This window comes from Vipera berus (genome assembly GCF_964194415.1).
Source record: "Vipera berus genome assembly, chromosome: 2".
Taxonomy (NCBI): Eukaryota; Metazoa; Chordata; class Lepidosauria; order Squamata; family Viperidae; genus Vipera; species Vipera berus.
Genome location: NC_138203.1, coordinates 223,097,206 through 223,118,786, shown reverse-complemented (window position 1 = coordinate 223,118,786; position 21,581 = coordinate 223,097,206). Strand labels below are relative to the sequence as shown.

The 21,581-nt window shown below is 41.1% G+C and overlaps 1 protein-coding gene across 1 annotated transcript; it reads right to left on the bottom strand.

Moving 5' to 3' along the window:
* Positions 1-8,588: 8,588 nt before the first annotated feature.
* DUSP7 (dual specificity phosphatase 7) lies at positions 8,589-18,947 on the bottom strand. The gene is made up of 3 exons (XM_081315524.1): positions 18,046-18,947; positions 13,643-14,071; positions 8,589-11,233 (listed from the first exon to the last, which is right to left on the bottom strand). The coding sequence occupies exons 1-3, from the start codon at positions 18,458-18,460 to the stop codon at positions 10,926-10,928; spliced, it is 1,152 nt and encodes a 383-aa protein (XP_081171650.1). The 5' UTR covers positions 18,461-18,947; the 3' UTR covers positions 8,589-10,925.
* Positions 18,948-21,581: the final 2,634 nt, after the last annotated feature.

Below are 21,581 nucleotides of genomic sequence, written 5' to 3'. Positions count from 1 at the left end.
AAAAACATTAAAGCCCAACTTGTTAGGCTTCCTCACAATTGTAAATCCTTGCCTTTATGATATTTTCAACCCTTGAAACCCATAATTTGGGGGCCAAGAGAAGAATCCACAAAGTCACTGAGAGGCTATGACTGCAATCCAGAGCTTCACGTGTAATACTTTACAACAAATATGTGCCAGTCTATTATAAATATGAAGTGTTGATTAGCAGAACTATTTACATGCTCTCAAGTCTTCAGGGCTACAAATTATGTGTGTGTGTCGGAGGGGGGGGGAGGTGAAGGAAATCAAGGCTGCTGCCTTAGAAAAACCAAGAACTAAAAAGTAATGCTTGTGTCAAAAACCATATTTTCTGTGTTTTCTTTTTTCAGTTAACAATTTAGAATACAGTTTTGCTATTCTGTGTTTCACCGTTACATATCAAATGTGGGTTACCATTATAGGTCATACATTAAATTGTATTAGATTTTGAGGGTCACCATGCAGTGCTACATGTCAAAAAATGTTGAAAATACCAGCAACGGGCAGAAGAGGGGAACTGTGGACCTCAGCTCAACTCTCAGCATTTCTAATCAATGGCCATGTTGCCTGAGGCTGCTGAGAACTGAGATCTAACCACAGCTGAGGACCAAACAGTCCACACTTCTCTATTAAAGCATGTGACCACACATAAGCATCTGCTATTGGCCAGATACTATCACATATTGTCTAATACTTGAGGTCAACTGACAGATAACGTTAAATATTGATTTGTGCTTTAAATTGTAAGCCAGCCTGAATCTTCGGAGAAGGGCGGGATATAAATGGGATAAAAAAATATATCCCCTTCATGGATTACTGCCTTGTCGTGGCGAAGGGGCTTGTGTAATTCAATGAAGCTATGAGCTATGCCGTGCAGGGCCACCCAAGACGGACAGGTCATAGCCGAGAGTTCTGACAAAACGTGATCCACTGGAGAAGGAAATGGCAACCCACTCCAGTATCTTTGCCATGAAAACCCTATGGACAGTACCAAAAGGCAAAACGATATGACGCTGGAAGATGAGCCCCTCAGGTCAGAAGGCGTCCAATATGCTACTGGGGAAGAGCAGAGGGCTAGTACTAGTAGCGCCAGAAAGAATGAAGCGACTGGGCCAAAGCCGAAAGGACGCTCAGCTGTGGATGTGTCTGGTGGTGAAAGGAAAGTCCGATGCTGTAAAGATTTTTTCTCCATAGGAACCTGGAATGTAAGATCCATGAATCAAGGAAAGCTGGACGTGGTCAAACAAGAAATGACAAGACTGAACATCGACATCTTAGGTATCAGCGAACTAAAATGGACAGGAATGGGTGAATTTAATTCAGATGACCATCAGGTATACTACTGCGGGCAAGAATCCCTGAGAAGAAATGGAGTAGCCTTCATAGTCAATAAAAGAGTAGGAAAAGCAATACTGGGATACAATCCTCAAAATGACAGAATGATCTCAGTTCGAATCCAAGGCAAACCATTCAATATCACAGTAGTCCAAGTCTATGCCCCAACCACCAGTGCTGAAGAGGATGAAATTGACCGGTTCTATGAAGCCCTACAGCACCTTATAGAACTAACACCAAAAAATGATGTCCTTATCATCATGGGGGATTGGAATGCTAAAGTAGGAAGCCAAAAGATAACTGGAATAACAGGCAAGTTTGGCCTTGGAGTACAAAATGAAGCAGGGCACAGGCTGATAGAATTTTGTCAAGAGAATACGATGGTCATAGCAAACACTCTTTTCCAACAACCCAAGAGACGGCTCTACACATGGACATCACCAGATGGTCAACACAGAAATCAGATTGACTATATGCTCTGCAGCCAAAGATGGAGAAGCTCTATACAGTCAGTAAAAACAAGACCAGGAGCTGACTGTGGCTCAGACCATGAGCTTCTCCTTGCAAAGTTTAAGCTTAAACTGAAGAAAGTAGGGAAAAGCACTAGGCCACTCAGGTATGAATTAAATCATATCCCTGTTGAATATACAGTAGAGGTGACAAATAGATTTAAGGAATTAGATCTGATAGACAGAGTGCCTGAAGAACTATGGACAGAGGTTCGCGACATTGTACAACAGGTAGCAACCAAAACCATCCCAAAGAAAAAGAAATGCAAGAAAGCAAAATGGCTGTCTGAGGAAGCTTTGCAAATAGCTAAGGAAAGGAGGGAAGCGAAAGGCAAGGGAGAAAAACATACATATGCCCAATTGAATGCAGAATTCCAGAGAATAGCTAGAAGAGATAAGAATGCCTTCTTAAATGAACAGTGCAAAGAAATAGAAGAAAACAATAGAATAGGGAGGACCAGAGATCTTTTCAAGAAAATTGGACAGATGAAGGGAACGTTTAATGCAAAAATGGGCATGATAAAGGACCAAAATGGCAGGGACCTAACAGAGGCAGAAGAGATTAAGAAGAGGTGGCAAAATTACACAGAAGAACTATACAAGAATGAGCTTAATGTCCCTGATAATCACAATGAGGTGGTCACTGACCTCGAGCCAGACATCCTAGAATGTGAAGTGAAGTGGGCCTTAGAAAAGCTGAGCAACAACAAAGCTAGTGGAGGTGACAGTATTCCAGCTGAGCTATTCAAAATCTTAAAAGACAGTGCAGTAAAAGTGCTACACTCAATTTGCCAGCAAATTTGGAAAACTCAACAGTGGCCACAGGATTGGAAAAGATCAGTTTACATTCCAATTCCAAAAAAAGGCAGTGCCAAAGAATGTTCAAACTATCGCACCATTGCACTCATTTCTCATGCTAGTAAAGTCATGCTTAAAATCCTACAAGCTAGACTTCAGCAGTATGTGGATCGAGAACTACCAGAAGTACAGGCAGGATTTCGAAGAGGCAGAGGAACTAGAGATCAAATTGCCAACATACGCTGGATCATGGAGAAAGCTAGGGAGTTCCAGAAAAACATCTACTTCTGCTTCATTGACTATGCTAAAGCCTTTGATTGTGTGGATCATAACAAACTGTGGCAAGTTCTTAAAGAGATGGGAGTACCAGACCATCTTATTTGTCTCTTGAGAAACCTATATGCGGGTCAAGAAGCAACAGTGAGAACTGGACATGGAACCACTGATTGGTTCAAAATTGGGAAAGGAGTCCGGCAAGGCTGTATACTGTCGCCCTGCCTATTTAACTTATATGCAGAGCACATCATGAGAAAGGCAGGGCTAGATGAATCAAAAGTTGGAATTAAGATTGCCGGAAGAAATATCAACAACCTTAGATACGCAGATGATACCACTCTAATGGCAGAAAGTGAAGAAGAACTAAAGAGCCTCTTGTTGCGGGTGAAGAAGGAGAGTGCAAAAGTTGGGTTGAAACTTAACATTAAGAAAACCAAGATCATGGCATCTGGCCCTCTCAATTCCTGGCAAATAGATGGGGAAGAAATGGAGGTAGTGACAGATTTTATTTTCCTGGGCTCCAAGATCACTGCAGATGGGGACTGTAGCCAAGAAATTAAAAGACGCTTGCTCCTTGGGAGGAAAGCCATGGCAAATCTAGACAGCACACTAAAAAGCAGAGACATCACCCTGTCAACAAAAGTGCGTATAGTCAAGGCTATGGTCTTCCCAGTTGCAATGTATGGCAGTGAAAGTTGGACCATAAGAAAGGCTGAGCGCCAAAGAATTGAGGCCTTTGAACTATGGTGCTGGAGAAGACTCCTGCGAGTCCCTTGGACTGCAAGGCGATCAAACCGGTCAGTCCTAGAGGAGATCAATCCTGACTGCTCTTTAGAAGGCCAGATCCTGAAGCTAAAACTCAAATACTTTGGCCACCTAATGAGAAGGAAGGACTCACTGGAGAAGAGCCTAATGCTGGGAAAGATCGAGGGCAATAGAAGAAGGGGACGACAGAGAATGAGGTGGCTGGATGGAGTCACTGAAGCAGTAGGCGTGAGCTTAAATGGACTCCAGAAGATGGTAGAGGACAGGAAGGCCTGGAGGAATGTTGTCCATAGGGTCGCGATGGGTCGGACACGACTTCGCAGCTAACAACAACAACAAAAAATATATATATATATATATAGACCACTGTCATGAGTTGGTTGGCAGATATTGACTGCTACATATTGGACTCTATCAAACATTGATATATAGTGGTGTGTGTGTGTGTGTGTGTGTGTGTGTGTGTGTGTGTGTGTGTGTGTGTGTATTAGTTGATAGACACTGACATTGTCAAGATTGACTACTACTGGGAAATAGATGCTGAAAGCCACAAACAGTCATTCACCCAGGGTATAGTCACTGCACAGAACCTGTCATTGAGAAAGTTAGAATGTCAATTCATTGTAATTCACCGCAGAGACAATATTTCCTGAGACACTGAAAATCTGATGGAGGATGCTCATCTAGGAGCTAAGACCATTTTTCAGCAAACATGAGGAACTTTATGCTTCTTTCTTCAAAGGTGACTGCATGTTTCAATGTTCTTTTGAGCCTGACTTGCTTATCCAGCCTTCATTCTCCCAGAATTAGAGGAGAAAAATATAGGAAAGTAGGTAGAACGAACAGGCTGGGCTGCATCATGTTGGAAAACCTGATCATGCTAACTTCATAATGGATTCATTTCCACCATTTCCACCATAAACCACCACCACCACACAAGAGACACACACAAGGTACAGGCCTTGTATTGATCTTGGTGGAAATGAAAAAAATTGCAATCCGGGCACCCTCATCTGGCTTCACCTGTCCCATTCTTCCCAATGTGATCTATGGTTGGGATTGGAAAGAATGGTTTGCAGTGGGAATTGTATCTCAGTATCTATGAATAATAAGGAAAAAGGCTATAATAATATCATAGTGCCTTTCCATAAGAGTTAACATGGATAGAATTTTGGAATCCTACATTACTCTAAGACACAGTATGGTCTGTCTGGTTTGGGTTTAATATGTTGGGTGAGTCCAGCATCGTGGTTTGTAAACTATATAATTTAAGGTATAAAATAGGTGCATACTCAGGCAATTACTGTTTATCTAATAAAAAAAGTTGGCACACTGTATAAACCAGGCCTTTATAAATATATCCCATTTAGAGATCTTTTCTTACTTTTCTTTTGAAGAAACCCTCACTGAGATTTTCTCCATGGAAAATCTTAACCCAACCATGATACAAACATGCCCCAGCAGCAACTGTTTTTGTGCTGAGCTCCCATGATGTTTCCTTTATGTTCTCTACAATTCATAAGTAAGACAATCATAAGTTATCCTATAACAGACAAATTTATCCTTTGATTCTCTTGTTAAGATTGTTTGAAGGAAATCTTCCAGCACTCCTTATGAACATACATATTTAACAACATGACTAAGATAGCATGCTGCTCTATATTATATCATCAAGGGCCCTCATTTCAACCCTGAACTACAAATTTTCTCTCCATGGTATCCTACATCCATCAACAATGGAGAGGGAATGCTTTCTATTTAACCACTGGTAAATACTACTTAACGGAAATGTTAAGGATGTGGAATGGGAACCCACCAAAGGCCAAAATGGAAAGTTCATTCAAACTCAATAAGTACCCATTTCTAGACATTGTGGTCATTGTGGAACACTCTTCAAATCTCTTTCACAATGTCATTTCTTTCCCACACAGTATTAAGTTTAGTCAGGTGGTTAAACTATCCAGTCAGCAGATGGTTAAAAATAGTACTGTTCCAGAATCCACAATCAAGTTACTGTGAAAAAAAAATCCCTCTACTTTACACAACTGAGGCTATTATTACCCTGAATCCTGTCCAAGGATGTTTTAAGAGTCAGCCAAAAGATCAACAGTAGATCAAGGAAAGACCACAACTTACTACTACACTCTCTCTCTGAAGAGCCTTGGTGGAGCAGTGGGCTAATGCCTCCTTAAGTAACACCAGCTGCCTGCAATTAGTGCAGGTTCGCATCCCACCAGGCTCAAGGTTGACTCAGCCTTCCATCTTTCCGAGGTAGGTAAAATGAGGACCCAGATTGTTGGGGGCAATAAGCTGACTTTGTAATAATGCCGCTTGGGGGGGGGTGAAAGCCCTAATAAGCAGGCATATACATAGAATGAAGGCTACTGCTAAGCTTGTAAGACGCCCTGAGTCTTCGGAGAAGGGCGGGATACAAATGGAATTTTTTTAAAAAACATGCATTTGTACATATACCGTATTTGCTCTTGAGAAGCTTCTTTAAGAGCTATTGCACAACGTATGCCAATTTTCCCCAATTTTATAACCTTGTAGTATGTCCCAAAATTCTCAAGAAACATGATGGCTGGAAATTTTGAGAGTTACAGTCCCACCAGATCTGGAGAAGGATAGATCAGTGTACAGTTTCCCCTCCAAATAAATGAATTTTGTCTACATTATTTAAAAATATTTCTATAAATTAAGGTTTCTTTGATGAAGCCCATGGTGGGCCAAATTCTCACATGGACAGTTTCAAACATTGGAATAAAGATCCATCTCAATATAAGATAGCAAATGTTATTATGATTTATGGTTGAATACATTGTACAAATTCAGCCAATTATAGCATATTTAATAATAAACTTTAAATTAAATCATGACTCAGCAAGATTAAAAAATCCAGATTCTGGGTTTTATACTACCACATTTTTCCTTCTGTATTCTTAAAACTTTTGCTAAATTATTTGTTTATACCATTGATATCCCCCTTTTCTTCAACAGATCTGAGGAGCAAAACTACAGAAATATATTACTATGAAACTATAAATCCTTCCATTCTGGACCATTCAGTCAGAGGCTCAGCTAATCTCAATGTACACATGTTGTACTTTGACAATAAAGGTTTATTATTATTATTATTATTATTATTATTATTATTATTATTATTATTATTATTATTATTATTATTATTATTATTATTATTTAACTGAAGAAGCTTCTTGGATGAGAAGCGAAACCTCAAGGAAAAAGAAAAAAAGTACAATTGCCTTTTGAAAAATCACCTTTTGGACTACTAGGAAACTATATACCATATTTGTATTTCATAGTTATATATTCTCTTGAAATTCTAGATTTAATCTTAAAATTGATTACGTTTACTGCTCAAACTAAACAGTTTACAACTGAATCTTTGGCAAGCACGTTTTCTTTCTTGCTAATTCTACCACACAGCCAATTAAGCCTTGCTATTTTTCTATTCTGTCTGTTTTCTGCTCCTTCCTAACAGATTGCTTTCCTCTCCTTAAATGTAACCCTGAAAGTGGCTATTGTGATGACAACTGATTTTTGGATTGCCGCTTGTAAACTTAACTAAGGAAACAGCCATTGACAAATCCAGGTCTGTGGTGCCAGACATCTGGTGAGGCAATTTTTTTTTTACTCAACTGCATTTGTATCCTACTCTTTCATTAATAAGTCTCCTGAAAGAGCTTACAAAGACAAACCCTGCCCTCCAACTCAACAAATTATGATGTGACACAAAAGAGATGGTTAGAGAGGAGGGAGATGGAAATAGGATTAGCTAGTTTTTAGGCACATTTCAGAGTGGAAAGTTGGCAGATTTTTATCAGCTTAGTTGAAGCCCTGAGCATCAGCAACGAGCCAAAATTCTTCTCACCAGCTGGGCAAACAGTGAGCTTCTTCAGTACTTGTGTAAAGCACACTTAAGCAAACAAGCAGTGACTGTTAAGCATACTCTCGGGTCACCTAACTCCAGACAAAAATATTGGCTCTCTCATCTATTAGCCCGCAAGCAGTCAAAGCCTTCAGTTACACAGTCTGGACGCTTCTGGTTAAGACCTCCATTTTGTTGATGGCTAATGTGGGCCAATCTGCTATTGTCATTGGATGGGGCCCTCCTACTACAAAAAATGTAAGACAGAGGAGGACAGTTGAGAAAGATACCGTAACACAGCAAATGTTTTTCCTTTTGCTATTTCATAAGAACTTTGAGAAAAAGAAATGATCAAAGATAAAGGTGTAGTTGCCTTGTATTCACAGGATTTCTGACAGGTATGAACCTGCTTATACCAGGCTGGTAAACACAAGCTTCTTCTCTGGTCACCTATTTCCAGTGACATTATAGCTAAATTTGAAAGTGAAAGGTGACGTGCAAGACTCATGTCTTCCTGGGATCAGTACTATCACTCTACAACTGAGCTCTCCAAGGAACAAAGCTTGATTAATCAAGAGAGCTATCTAAAGATTCAGTGGACTTCAGTACTGAATGATTCAGACTAAATTTCAGCTTCTTTATGAGAAGGAGCTCGTTAATATCCCTCAGGAAAGTTCTTGGAAGATCCCAATCACGGGAAACAGAAAACCACATTTGAAAAGGGTTTAGCCAATAAGGATGTTCAGGATGTTCTTTAAGCTTTCATTTATATCAGAGCCTCTCTCCCCAGATCTTACCACAGGCCTTCAAAATTAAGCTGTGTGTGTAACCAAATACTATATAAACACTGACAAGCAAATAGAAGTTTGGTTGGACTTATGTGTTAAAGGCAAACAGAATATTTCTTTAAAGAAACAGGAAGCCAAACTGTCTTGGGAAACACTTTAGACACAGAAACACTGTTTTTTAAAGAAAAAATAGTATTTATTTGCAATATAAACAAAGTCCCAATATTGGGTTCAGGATATATATAGGGTCACTCATTTTTTTTTCCTTCATTAAACACAGAAAGCAAAAGCTGTCCCTCACTCACAAATTCTCGCATATATGAAGAGGATGCATTTTTAAGTAGACTACCATTGGCACAGGAAGCCTTTACAGAAACCAGCTTAAGATACAGATGCACTAAATCCCTGATAAATAAAATTTCTCCTTGAGGTAAGATGCAGTTAGGAGATTCCTCATCTGCTTGCTCATCCATGTGTAGTGCTCCACTTTTCCTGCCTCTAAATGACCCAATAACCCTAACATTGACGCTTAAAAAAATCATTCCAATATTTTCTTAAAAGCACATACACCCACACATACACATCACAGTCCCATGATGTGATAGCATTAAACATTCTTCCATGTGGAGATTTATTTACTTTTGAAAAAAGTATATTTTTAAAAAATGAATACTTAAGGGGGGGGAAAGAGTCCGTGGCTTTTAAGTTTGAGAGTGAAAGTGGAAAGGGAGGTGGGAAAAAGGAGGGACTACACTGCAGCCAATAATTTTCAACATCCATTCTGCCCTGGGGGGGGGAATTAAGCACCACTTTTCTCTCATCTAGTATAATACATTAATGAGAAATATAGACAAGTCTTCTTGTTATAGAAGGCACAGCAAAGAAATTCTCCCAAAAAAGTTCTCCTCAAAAACCTCCAATGGCCTCCATAGTTAATTAGCCTTCCCTCCTCCTCTCTCTCTCACACACACATAACACCTTTTTTCCCTAAGTAGTATAATCCCATGGCCTCCCATGGTTCCTATTTAAAGTATCTTCTGGTAGTACCCAAGTTGCCTTCCCAAACTGGCACCAATTCCCAGAATTGTCAGAAAGACTTCAACTAAACTAACCTGGATGAGAAATCTGGGCGTTGTCATCTCAACCCATCTGGAAAGTGCCAGGTGAGGGAAGCTGCCTTAGGAAGTCTGTGCTCAAGCTTTCTACAACAGCAATATTGTTTGATTCTTTGTTCACCTCCAGGCTGCTCCTTCCATGCTATTTATTTATTTATTTATTTATTTATTTGTGTGTGTGTGTGTGTGTGTGTGTGTGTGTGTGTATATATATGTATATATGTGTATATATATGTGTATATATACATACACACATATATACACATATATATATACATACACTTGCACATATATATGCACCCATTTATATGTAAGAATCAAGTGTGCCAGATAAACGCTAACAACATGAACAGTATTTTCATTGCTTTGGAAGCTGGAATGATTTCAGGCCAGCTGGTGATGTTAACAGTCAAAAAGGTTGCGCATTACAACCAAGAGCCTCCAAGCGTGCTTTTACCACTTCTGGGTGGAGGTTATAGATGTTATCTCAGGTAATATTGAACAGAGTGGAAATTAGGTACAGAATAGGAGGGGGTGATGGGACCTGGGGAGGGTTTGGCAAAGTTTGTTTGTTTTTAATCAGAAAGCACGTTGGTGCTTACTCACCTTGGCAGTCAGTGCAGAAAGGTTTGTGAAGGTGAACATGGTGCGGAGGGGCATACCTTACCAGCTGACTCTCATAAATCATGAAAACTCCAGCTAGATGCTACCCAGGTATAGCAACAGGTCTTTCTTTGTCTTTTCCCCACCCCACCCCCAGTAACATGCTAGAGAACATATTGAGGCTTTACAGAGTGTGCAAAATGCATTTGGTCAATAGAAACATTTGAATTTTTTTCCTTTCTCTCTCTCTTATATCTAAAAAACATAAAATTGAACAAGAACAAAATAAAATACTGGTTTTGCAACCTGGTCTGTACAAACAGTCAGGAACATACATATTGAAAAAGAGCTTGAACCCAAGAAAGAGTAAAGATTACCTCTTTTTAAAAAAGTAAACTGGGATGTAAAACAGTCTCGGGCCAACACTTATTGGTCAAATTTGCTAAGTGCACGAGTCTTCTTTGCTTTCCACACCAAGCTAACCCACACTGATCCAGTAATACACGTGCGTGTGGTACATGTGCATGAGTGAAGTGTATTGTATCAGTCTCTACACACACTAGAAAACAGTTATTGCCAGAAACAGCTACAGTCAGAATGTCAGGCCATCTGCCCCATGAAATAATTCTGGTGAATGAAGTAACACTTCTGAACCATTTGGATTCGCATAAATGGTGCACACCTTTTCAATTAAGCAGCAACTAGGCAGATCTGCTTGGAGAAACCAGTTCTTTCAAAGCTGACTGGAAAAACTTTTTCCATTAATGAATTTGAAATGCTCAAGAGAAGCTATTCAAGGTTTCAGGTTCCCCCAGCAAAATCTCCTTCATGTGGACTCCAATGTGTTCAGCTGAAACAAGTTGTGATTGGTTGGGGTAGTAAAATAAAGCTGGTCCCCAGGCGAGCGGTTGTCACATGGGCTGTTCAGTCCCAAAGTTCTTTCAAAGTCCAGAAGCTGTCCCATAAAGTTAAAATTGGGGGAAATGTTGGACTTTTTCCTTTTCACAAAATCGTAGGCGTCATTCAGAGACAAATTGAGCTTTTGCATTAAATAGGCCACAGTTACTGTTACAGACCTGCTAATACCAGCAAGGCAGTGGACTAGAATCCCACACTTCTTGGAACGGGCCTCATCTGCAACAGGAAGAAATATGTGAGCTTTCTGAATAAAAGAAATGGGGGGGGGGAAGGGGGAGTGTTTAAAGCAAGAGTAAAATAGGGAAGTTTAACTTAGATTAAAGCTTATAATAAATGCATTTTTATTATGCAGTTTTTTTCTTCACAATTTAATGTTAGTTCATGCTGTCTTGCCACATAAAGACATAAGCAAACTGATATAATTGGAGACGATAAAGAAATAAGCCAGCCATATCTTCGGAAGAATGACAGAAGTTACAATCATAGTTTTGCATCCAAAGTTCCTGGAACCTTTTAAAGACACTGCTTATTTAATCCTTGTTTCCTTTTAATATTAATGAGCATTTGGATGGATGGCTTACAACTAGCTAAGTGGACACATGTTGCCATATGGAAAAAAAATATTACTATAAAGGAAAGAACTTGAGTGAATAGCTTGTGTTCTCTAATTAAACCCAACCAGGTTCAAATGGATGTTAAAGAACTAAAATGTGTTAAAAATCTTTAAAAGAAACACAAACGTCGTGTTTGGTTATATTCAAGTAGACAGTAGTACTTAAAGAAACTAGGCCCCTACTTAAGGGTGAACAGTTTTCACAGGCTAAAAGCACTATTGAAGAATGTTTAATTACAATGTCTACACACAATATTACATCCTAATCCTAAATATGGTTATCTGATATCTTTCCAATAAAGTAAGGCAAAGACGGCAACTCCATGCATGTTTCTCTGTATTTAGCTTCAGGCAACTGTACCTAACATTTACTTTAACTCATGCAACAGGTCTTCCTTTTGTCTTCCTTTGCATATCTCTGAAGGACCCCAGAACAGATGCAGAGTAATTAACAATATATTCTACTGATGAGACAGCATTGATACAATATATTCTTACACCAATGTTGAGAGATGGATTTGATGCCTGGAAAAAATACGTAATTTAGCTAAAGAACAGAATGTGAGAATTCATAAACACTATGGCATCAAAGAAAATGTAAGGAATGAACTTGTTGGCTTTTCATTTCATATCATTGTCCAAGCCATTAATCCGTGCCAGATCACTCAGCATTATTGTCTTCTAAATGAAAAGTTTTTTTCCAAATATGTGGTAGTGTTCTATTTGAACACATTTTTTTCTATTTTAATCGGTAATCATTTCCTGTCCTAAAAACCAAATTGTGGTTTGCATAGGAGAGGATGTTTTGACTAAGCTAGTATCTAAATACCACATTCTACAAATAGGCCTTTAAGCAAAGAGAAAACTTTTGATCAACTGACATAATACAAAAACAAAGATCAGCTCGTATCTCTCTGGAAATCAGTATCTAAGGCTGCACTTTCCATAAAAATATGAATTTAGAATACATGGAATATCAGGAAGGAGACAACTTTGATTTATTTAACAATTCATTCAAGCATATGTTGTTGCTACAGTAAGAGCCTGGGGCTGGCCAACGGCTACATTATTATTTGCAGTATATGTAATGTGGCAGATAAACCGCAGTACAATTGCAATTTAAAAATGAAATGAACTAAAAATACTGAAGGAGAAAATTCCATTTTTTAAAAAAAAATAATCTCATATTTTAACTCTCTCTTCAATATGCTGGAGCCAATAACACCTGCAGCAATATTATCTGGCTCACGCATGAATGCCCTCAGGTGACTTTAACATGTTAATGAACCAATATATTACAGAGTCTAACTTTAATGATCAAATGGTGGATGGGCAGGGATGTGCTTTGTTTGTGTGAGCCAGAGCCAAGTTTTCTTCTGTAATTTTAGAACTGTTCTGAGAATTGTTGAGGTTACTTAATGTGAACTCCAGAAATGGCTGGCAAATTTGATAGGACACCCAATAGCAGCGTGGAGAGATTCCAGGACGCGACAAGAAAGCTCCTCTCTTCTCCTAAGCAACTCTGACACAAAACCTAATCAACATATCACGGAACCACGCTGACCATATTAGCTCCAAGATTTAACATGAGTAAGAATTCAAGACATTGGGTTAGAACTGATTTTTGCCTGACATATATTACTCAGGAAAAAAGGAATGTGTACAGCTCAGCTGTGCAGAGCTGAACCTCTCAAACAAAAATCAAACACCTTACCCAATTCCTTCCCTGTAATCTATTCCACATGTTATCATTTCTAATTCACTGATGTCAGATGAAGAATAATCTTTTGGCTTTAACTGGAATAAAGCCTGCAGCCAAACTCAAGTCATATTTAAAGCGTGTAAATGCTGGCACACTTACCAATACCTACTAACTTACACATGCCAAATCTAATTCTTAGACAGATGAAATCTATAGCGAGCAGATAGTAGTAAGAGCAGAAAACAGCTAGACTATGATAGAACACTACCCAAAAGGGCTGTGACATCAAGAACAGGATGCCCACACCTACCAATGAAAGCGATGGCTTCAGGAAAAAACTGGGAGAGATTCTGACTCCAGTGATCTGAGATGGGAATCTGCTTGTACTTGAACTCTCCGTCATGCTCAAACATGTTGGGAAGATTAGGAGTGACGTTCAGAATGTACTTGATGCCGTATTTGCCCAAGACATCCAAATTGCTGGAATCTTTGGCACAACCCAGATACAAATAAGGAAGAATCTGGACAGGAAAAGCTGGCTGGTTGTTTGGGATTGGGCTCCCATCAGACTCTGTGGCACTGCTGGGTTCCCGGTCAGATTCTCCATCAGAGCAATCAGAACTTATCCTCAGGCCTCCCAGACCAAGGACAGAGGCAGGAGGAGAGTTGGCTGGAGAAGAACTGTCAAGATTGGTTTCACAATGCTCTGAGTATTCGGTCTGAAATTTATTGAATCCACCTGTGGGAGGGGAAGAGAAGATATGCTTTAATGCCATGTTTCTTAAGTCAGTGAGGTCTTAGAAATTTGCTCTTTAAATATAACCTCCACAAACCATGATTGTGGATTTAAAGAAATTTTTATGCTGTAAAATATCATTTTCCCAAGGAGGCCCAGAAGATTCCATCAATATAAAATCAATCCTAAAACTAAAACAGGATTAACCAGGCATGAATATATACATTTAACAGCAACAGAGCTGGAATTACATTAGCCCCCCCCAAAAGAAATACTACTTGCAGAAATGGGATTTCCACGCTCAGAAGCTTAAGGCAATTTTAAGTTTAAAATCACCTGGACTTATTTCAGTTAACTGTGTATAAGGCTGCTACCTGGTTTGCTCAAGCTCTGCCATAGTAATCTCAGCTGCCAACTCGCCAGAACAGGCTTGGCCTGTTCCTCTATTTTAAACAGCAGCCTAACATGCGGTCCTGTAATCAGAAAGTTTTCACACCATGGAGACAAGTGTTATCAGTCACTGTCTGCAGATAACATTGAGAAGAAGACAATAAAATGTTAAGAATCCTAAAGGTGGTACCAATATAGCAAGAACTTTAACAACACAGTCTAATTTTACAGACATTTCCTATTACATTTACTACAACTTGTTGCTAAGTAAAAGTGCTTAGAATTGTATAGTCACTAATTTAACTGAATCATGTTGCCAGTCTCCCATTCTGTTTTGTCTCTTGAGCTTAACTCTTCCCAAAACTGTGTCACAGCATTTTAATTAAAGATAGAGATGTATCAGACTAATAGCTGGGCTTTATATTTTAAAAGTTGGTACATCACACATGTTGCTTCTTCATCCCAACTTGCTAAGGAAGTCTCCGATGCAACCTGCATCACATCAAAGCCCAATTTCAATGATTGCAACCTTAAAAGAATGACAAAAATGCAGAATCCATACATTCAACTCTTCCTGCACCCACTACCCTTATGTTTAGATCCTGTCTAAACAAGGAAGAATTTGGAGAACTCAAAAATGGGAATGTTATTTTATAAAACTTGCTTGGCCTTAGGAAAGTTATTGCCTTAACATCAGTTCTGCAGCAAATGTAAGTCTTCTATAATTTTTAAAAAATTCTGTACATATGTTTGAGTCCAAAATACCAACAAGCAGCATTTAAATGAAAATATTGGGTTTGGATCTTTTCCTTAACATCTAGTTTTCACACTAGAGATATGGATGGAGAAAAGGAAGCAATTAAAGAAGTATTCAAAAATTCAACAGGCATTATTTAAGAAAAAGTGGACAGCCAATCTAAGCGCACACACACACACACACACACACACACACTCTTCCTTTTTGATTTAAAACAAAAAGTAGTAAAATTAAGATTTCATAAAAGTTTAAAATCAAAAGTTTCTCATTTTTTTCTTGAGAGGCTCCTGTGTTCTTAGAACTCTGTAAGAGACAGAAATTCAGCAGCTGTGGCTTTTTCAAGATACTCAGTTATAAGATGCTTCACCTGCTAAATTACCCAGTACACATTTACAGAAGTCCAGTTGAAAAAGGTGACAAATCTGAGAATAAGAGGTTTCCAGTTTACCTATCAAAGATGTTTAAAAACACGGATTAGAGGGAAATGGTTCAACTTTAAATGGACAAGCAATAAATTAAAAATAATAGCAGGTATAGAAGTCACTCTGTATCTGAAGGAGAATTTGAGACAGGAATGGAAACTTCCATTTGTTAACAAAATTGCAATATGTGAATATTGCCTGTAATCAGCTAAATAGCTAACTGTATGATCACATAGTCAAAAAAGAGCTACATACATAGAAATGGGCACAAAGAATGTTTATCTACATTTAGTGTTCTACTAATGTACATGGACCTGAAATTCTCTCCTGAATCTTTAATAGGCATCCAAGCAACACTTTACAAATCAGTACCATTATAAAAGACCTAGAGGTATTTAAATGGCCTGGTACAGTTGGAATAAAGTCACCAAACAGAATTCAGCCGTATACATAAACAGGAAGGGGAGAATCAGCTTTCTTTTTCCCCCTCTTGAAAAAGAAAGACAATATGAAACAGCCATTTTGGAATTTTAATTAGAAACATTTCCCATTCAGGCTCGCTCCTAAATCAGAACAGGAGAGGAAAATAGAAAATTAGTAGCTTAACTCCTTAATTTTTCCTGTTTATCGGCTAGGTTAAAGGAACTGGGATTGTCAAGAGGAAATATGGTGGTGTTAGTACAGCACTTGGGCTAAATAACTTTTAAAACATACTTTACATGTACCAAGAAAGATACTGAAAAAGGAAAATGGGGGCAATGCACAGCAAAGCATTCACTGAACTACTTGCAAATACATACATACATACATACATACATACATACATGGGGAGCGGGAGAGATCTCCTATCCTAAGAACATTTTTTTCCTCATACGCTACTTAGTACTTCCCTTTCCTTGAGCTGTTTGGAAATCTGTAATTTTAATTTTACTTGCACAGTACAGAGAGGGGGCCAATTTTGGCTCAGTATCCCTTTCTATTTCTGCCTCAATCCTGCCACCAAGTGATCGTGCTGGTATGTGTCCTGGGAAAAGGCAATTATCCTTACCTTGGCACTCATTCAGAGTAACTATATCACAACGCTTCCAGGGGAGGAGAGTGTTTTAGGAAAGCTGAATGGGGAGTTTAATGAATTAGGTCTTCATTCAAAATGAACTTCAGAGAATGGGAGGCAGAGACCAATGCAATGCAGCAAGGCCAGATACGTCATCTAGCTTAAGCAAGTTGCTCAAAGGCAAAGGCTGATCTACCAAGTCCGGCCTTCAAAGACACAGAAGAGGAAGCAAGGCACAAAACCCAGGAGATTTATCTGCCAAACAAATTTCAATTAAAAAGCAGAATGGCAAACTGAGTAACGCCTCCTGCCTCCTCTCTCCGGGTTATTACAAGCACTTCTTTGGATCAACTGCACATGGCGAAAACAGGATAGCGGGACCACTGCATAAAGTTAGCCTGGCAGCGAGACAAGGGGTAGAACAGCTATTCCTTGCTGTCAGCTCCTTCCTTTCCATCTGTGGAGGGAAGAGCTGCTAAAGGGCACCAAGACAGGAGGGGAAAGGAAAAAATGTAGAGAGTTGGAAAGGCAGGGCCCTCCAGAACTTCTGAATAATCACTCCTGAAATCCTTGACCAGTATTCATTCTGACTCATAGGAACTGTAGTCCAACATGGGACCACATAGGCTCCCTTCTCCCTTTAAAGACCAAGGTGGCTAGTTGACAAGAGGAAAGGAGCAAGGTAAAGGACTAGATAATCATCGCTGAATGATGGAATGAAGTGGCTTTCCTGGATTTTTCCCATTCAGAGTTATGGAAGAATCTCGCCAGAATTTCTCCTTCGGGAGGGAGAGAATGATGTCTCCCGTGAGAGTTTAGCAAGGGAGAACATTTTCCCCTTCCTACCGAAGGGGGAGGAGAGAAATGAATCGAGACCAGAGAGGCCCGGAGGCCAATACCTGCCGTGTAGCGTATTCACAGCACATGCAACCATTTTGCAAAACAATTAATCAAACAGGAGATGAAAGCAAAAGCAAAATCCTGCTTCGCCGAACCCAAAGGAACGAAAGACACGCGCCCTTTCCAAGTCCTTCGCGTGTTTTTGTTTTTTTTTGCTTTCAATGCCGACATTCCCTTTTTTATCTTTTCTGCGGGAGGAAAACCTCCGGTAAAGGCAGCAAATAACTAAGATTGGGAAACAGGGAATACGTGATAGGAGGACAGAGGGAAATGGAGAGATAAGAACAAATCGCGAGGGGAGGGGGGGTGCGATTAGGCGGGAATTTTTGCCCCGGCTGGGGACTCGCAGCCTCCAGCCCGGCTGGTAGAATAAAGAGAGGACGAAGGGAGAAAAGCTCGCCAATCCTGCGTCAGGTGGTCTGAGGGCTTCGAGGACGACCCCCTCCTCAATTACCTTTCAGGTAGTACGCCTTGCAACCATCGTCGCGGAGTTTCTGTAGCAAAAGGCCCAGGACGGAGGTAGGGGCCCCGCCGTCCTGCTGCCACTCAGCCGTGGATTCGTCGTAGAGCAGGACGGTGTCCGCCTTGCAGCGCTTGACGAAGCGTTCCTTGTCCTCGTTGTTGGGGATGATGGAGCGGATGGGCAGATTACCCTTCTTGAGGCGCCGGAGCATCAGGCCCGGGATAGCCAAGTTGATGGCGGTCTCGATATGCGAGGACTCGAAGAGCTCGTGGGGCCGACAGTCGAGCAGCAGCAGCGAGCTGCCCCCGCTCGATTCCAGCTCCTCTTGCAGCCACTCCACGCTCTTCCACGGCATCGCGGCAGCCATGGAAGCCCGGGGGTTGCTGCCCCAGATATGATTTTTCATCAGGATCGCACAACAAGGGGACGAGGAGCGAAGGAGCCGGGGGCGGGGGGGAAGAGAGAGCAGGGACGCGAGCGCCGAAAACCAGTCACTCTCGGGGAGGGGAGGGTTCCGCCGCCGTCCCCAAACCCACCCAGAAAGAAAGTGAACAAAAGGCGGGGGGGGGGGGAAGGCGACCCGAAGCGGCGATCGGCTGGAGGGTCTGCGGTGGGTCGCGCTCCGGCCGTTTCCAAGGAGTCGGCGCTCCGCTGCCTTGCCCGCCGCTAGGCTGCTTCACTTCCACTTGCCAATGGAGCTAGAAGCGGGAGGTGCGAGCGAGCGAGCGAATCCCTCCGGTTCCTCTGCCTACTCTGGGAGGAAGATCCTGCGGAGCTAGGGATTGCCAGGCGCCTCTGGCAGCCGGCCCTCCTCGGGAAGAAAAGCTGCCGTCCCTTTGGTCGGATTTAGGCGGCTTGAGCTGCTCCTTCAATATCCGCTACGTGCCCCCTCTGGCTCCATCGTGGATTCAGCCTGACAGTCTCAATTAAAAAGAGGCTTCGCCATCGGAGCGGCGTGTCGTGCTCCAGGAGGCGGGCCCTGCGAGGGAGGGAAAGCGCGAGCGAGCCAGGCCGGCCCCGCTTAAAGGAGAAGCGGCCTCCGGGAGTGTTGCAACCGAGTTTGTCAACCCCCCGAGGTCTCCCCTCCTCCGCGTCAGCCCTACGACTTGGCGCTCTTAGAAGCAGCCTTTCCCCTTCCCCGAGCCGGTTTGGTTCAATGGAGGGATTTAAATAACGAGCCCGCTGTCCTGCCTCCTTTTGGGGGTGGGGAGGCCGCTGCCCGAGTGAAAATTATCGCTCAAGAAACATGCCCGGCCGCCGACAAAGCTTTTCGACGAGAGCGCTTAAAGAGTTCAGGCAGGACGGTTTTTCGGGAGATGCACAGCGGCCGATTAGGATTTATAGTTTTAATCGTCGGTGCCAGATCTTTTGGATTTTCATTCCTTTGAAAAGTCCGTTAAGTTGCCTCGATGGAAAAGGAGACACAAAGTGAATTAACAACTTCAGGCTCTCGTACTTGACTATTTATACTGATCAAAAAGCCCTTTTAGGCCCCTAAGAAAAAAGTTGGCCCATAAAACTATACGCCTCCCTCATTGCTTATCTTCTCCCCCCCCCGCCCCATGGAGACGTTACTGACATTTTTATCGCTGGGGGAGGAGTTACTGTAAGATTCAAAATATCCAGGCCGCGAAATAACACTTCCATTGCTTTCAACTCCCTAATTCAGCCTCGACTTCCCCCCCCCTCCTTTTCAACTGTACAACTACAAAAATCCGCACCAGAGCTACATAGCACCATGTAGCGGTCGTCCGGAGTTTAGCAGAACAGATCTAACGACCCCCCCCAATCGACAAATGACTCGTGTGTTTTTTTTCCCCGACACAGACCCACAAAGTAATTACCTTTTAATTTAGGGTGGCGAAAAGTGTCCAGTCCTGGGATTGTTAGGGATTTAGTGGATTGCGCGACTTCAGAAAACTGAATCGCTTTAATAAACCATGGTTATGCAGCCACTGGGGGGGCCCGCTTCCCGATAAAGGGCATAAGTTATTCCGCGGACCAACTGCAGTGTTTTGTGGCTATAGAAAAACAAACAAGACAGACCGTCTAACTGTATGATTGCCACATGCAAAATCCGACGCGCGCACCGTGTGGGAGCAGAGCTGTGCGATCCATAATAAACGGATTCTAGAGCTGATGGGTTCTAAAAACTTAAGATTTGCACGATGAATTCTTAACTAACAGAGCTCTGCCTTCCAGTACAATATATGTTATATTAATGCTTGGAGTTTGGCATTTTATAAGCCGCTCAAAATAGGCGGGGCTGAAATACGACGACCTCATTGGGGAGGGAGGCGGGGCTTCTAGAATGTTGTGTATCAACCCGCCGAACGCGGGAAGGGAGGATCCGTACAGTAGAAAGAAATGAATGGGCTGTTAGAAATGGATGAGACTTGAATGTCTCCAGTTGGCTTGCGCACAAATCAGGCGTTGTGTACTCTTCTTTAACTTACTGTATTGTGATGAAGGTGGAAGCGTTCTTTCTCCTTCTTCCTGATGTTCTCGAACGCCTCCGTAACAATTTTTAGATGAGCGACATAATGTAAGTAGGCAAAAGTGCAGCAAAAGACTGGAAAAGGCATGGAATTAAAGGCACTTGCAAACTTAGTAGAAAGATTTGAACTAGCTGTCCTGTTTCCGACAGAGAGGTGGAGTCGCAGATTCTTTGTCCCGGGTTAATCTGATTCTTGCCGTAACTAACTTGTGACTAATTCATTCAGTTTACATTCCATATCTTTGACCGGTTTAAAATGCCAGCCTCGAGGCAGCAAAATCAGACTTGATTTGAGGGGTTTTATTTCCTGCTTGTTCCATTAGTTGCTTGTGGGGAATAGTGGAAAATCTTGCATAAATGCTGATTTGTTACATTTTGGTTAATCCTAATAAAAGTGTTGCTCATATTTAGAATTTATATTTATTTCCCAATATCCGTTTTTAACTGCTGTATATTTGGTGCTTCAGTACTAATTTGGGCCAACAAAGTAATGAGAGTTGAGCCACCTCAAAACTCAGTCCTTTATATATTTGTATTTTTTCCTTAGGTATATGACAAATAGATAAACTGATCTATGGAAGAGTTAACCCATATTTTAGAGGCATATTCTATATGTTGTCAATTAATCCAATAAAGAATATTGATTTTATTTTCTACAAGGAGTTACAATTTGTAAAAACGTAGTCTTCAAACTTGACACTTTTAAGACTTGTGGACTTCAACTCCCAGAATTCCTCAGCCATCATGGCTGGTTAAGGAATTCTGGGAGTTGAAGTCCACAGGTCTTAAAGTTGCTAAGTTTGTAGACCCCTGACTTAGACGGCTTGTACTCCATTTATTGAGAACCAGTTTGGTGTACATTGTGGTTAAGGTATCAGACTGGAGACCAGGAAACTATCAGTTCTAGTCCCTTTTTAGGCACAAAGCCAAATGGTGACCTTGGGCCTGTCACTTTCTCTCAGCCCTAGGAAGGAAGCAATGGCAAACTTCTTATGAAAAACTTTGCCAAGAAAACTTTAGGACTTCTCTG

What these genes read in the sequence shown, in the direction of transcription:
- DUSP7 (XM_081315524.1), bottom strand. Translation starts at nt 18,460, where the DNA reads ATGAAAAATCATATCTGGGGCAGCAACCCCCGGGCTTCCATGGCTGCC. An exon ending in CAAGGCGTACTACCTGAAAG is followed by an intron (nt 14,072 to 18,045) that starts GTAATTGAGGAG and finishes CCCCTCCCACAG; the next exon opens with GTGGATTCAATAAATTTCAG. An exon ending in TGAAGCCATCGCTTTCATTG is followed by an intron (nt 11,234 to 13,642) that starts GTAGGTGTGGGC and finishes TTCCTGTTGCAG; the next exon opens with ATGAGGCCCGTTCCAAGAAG.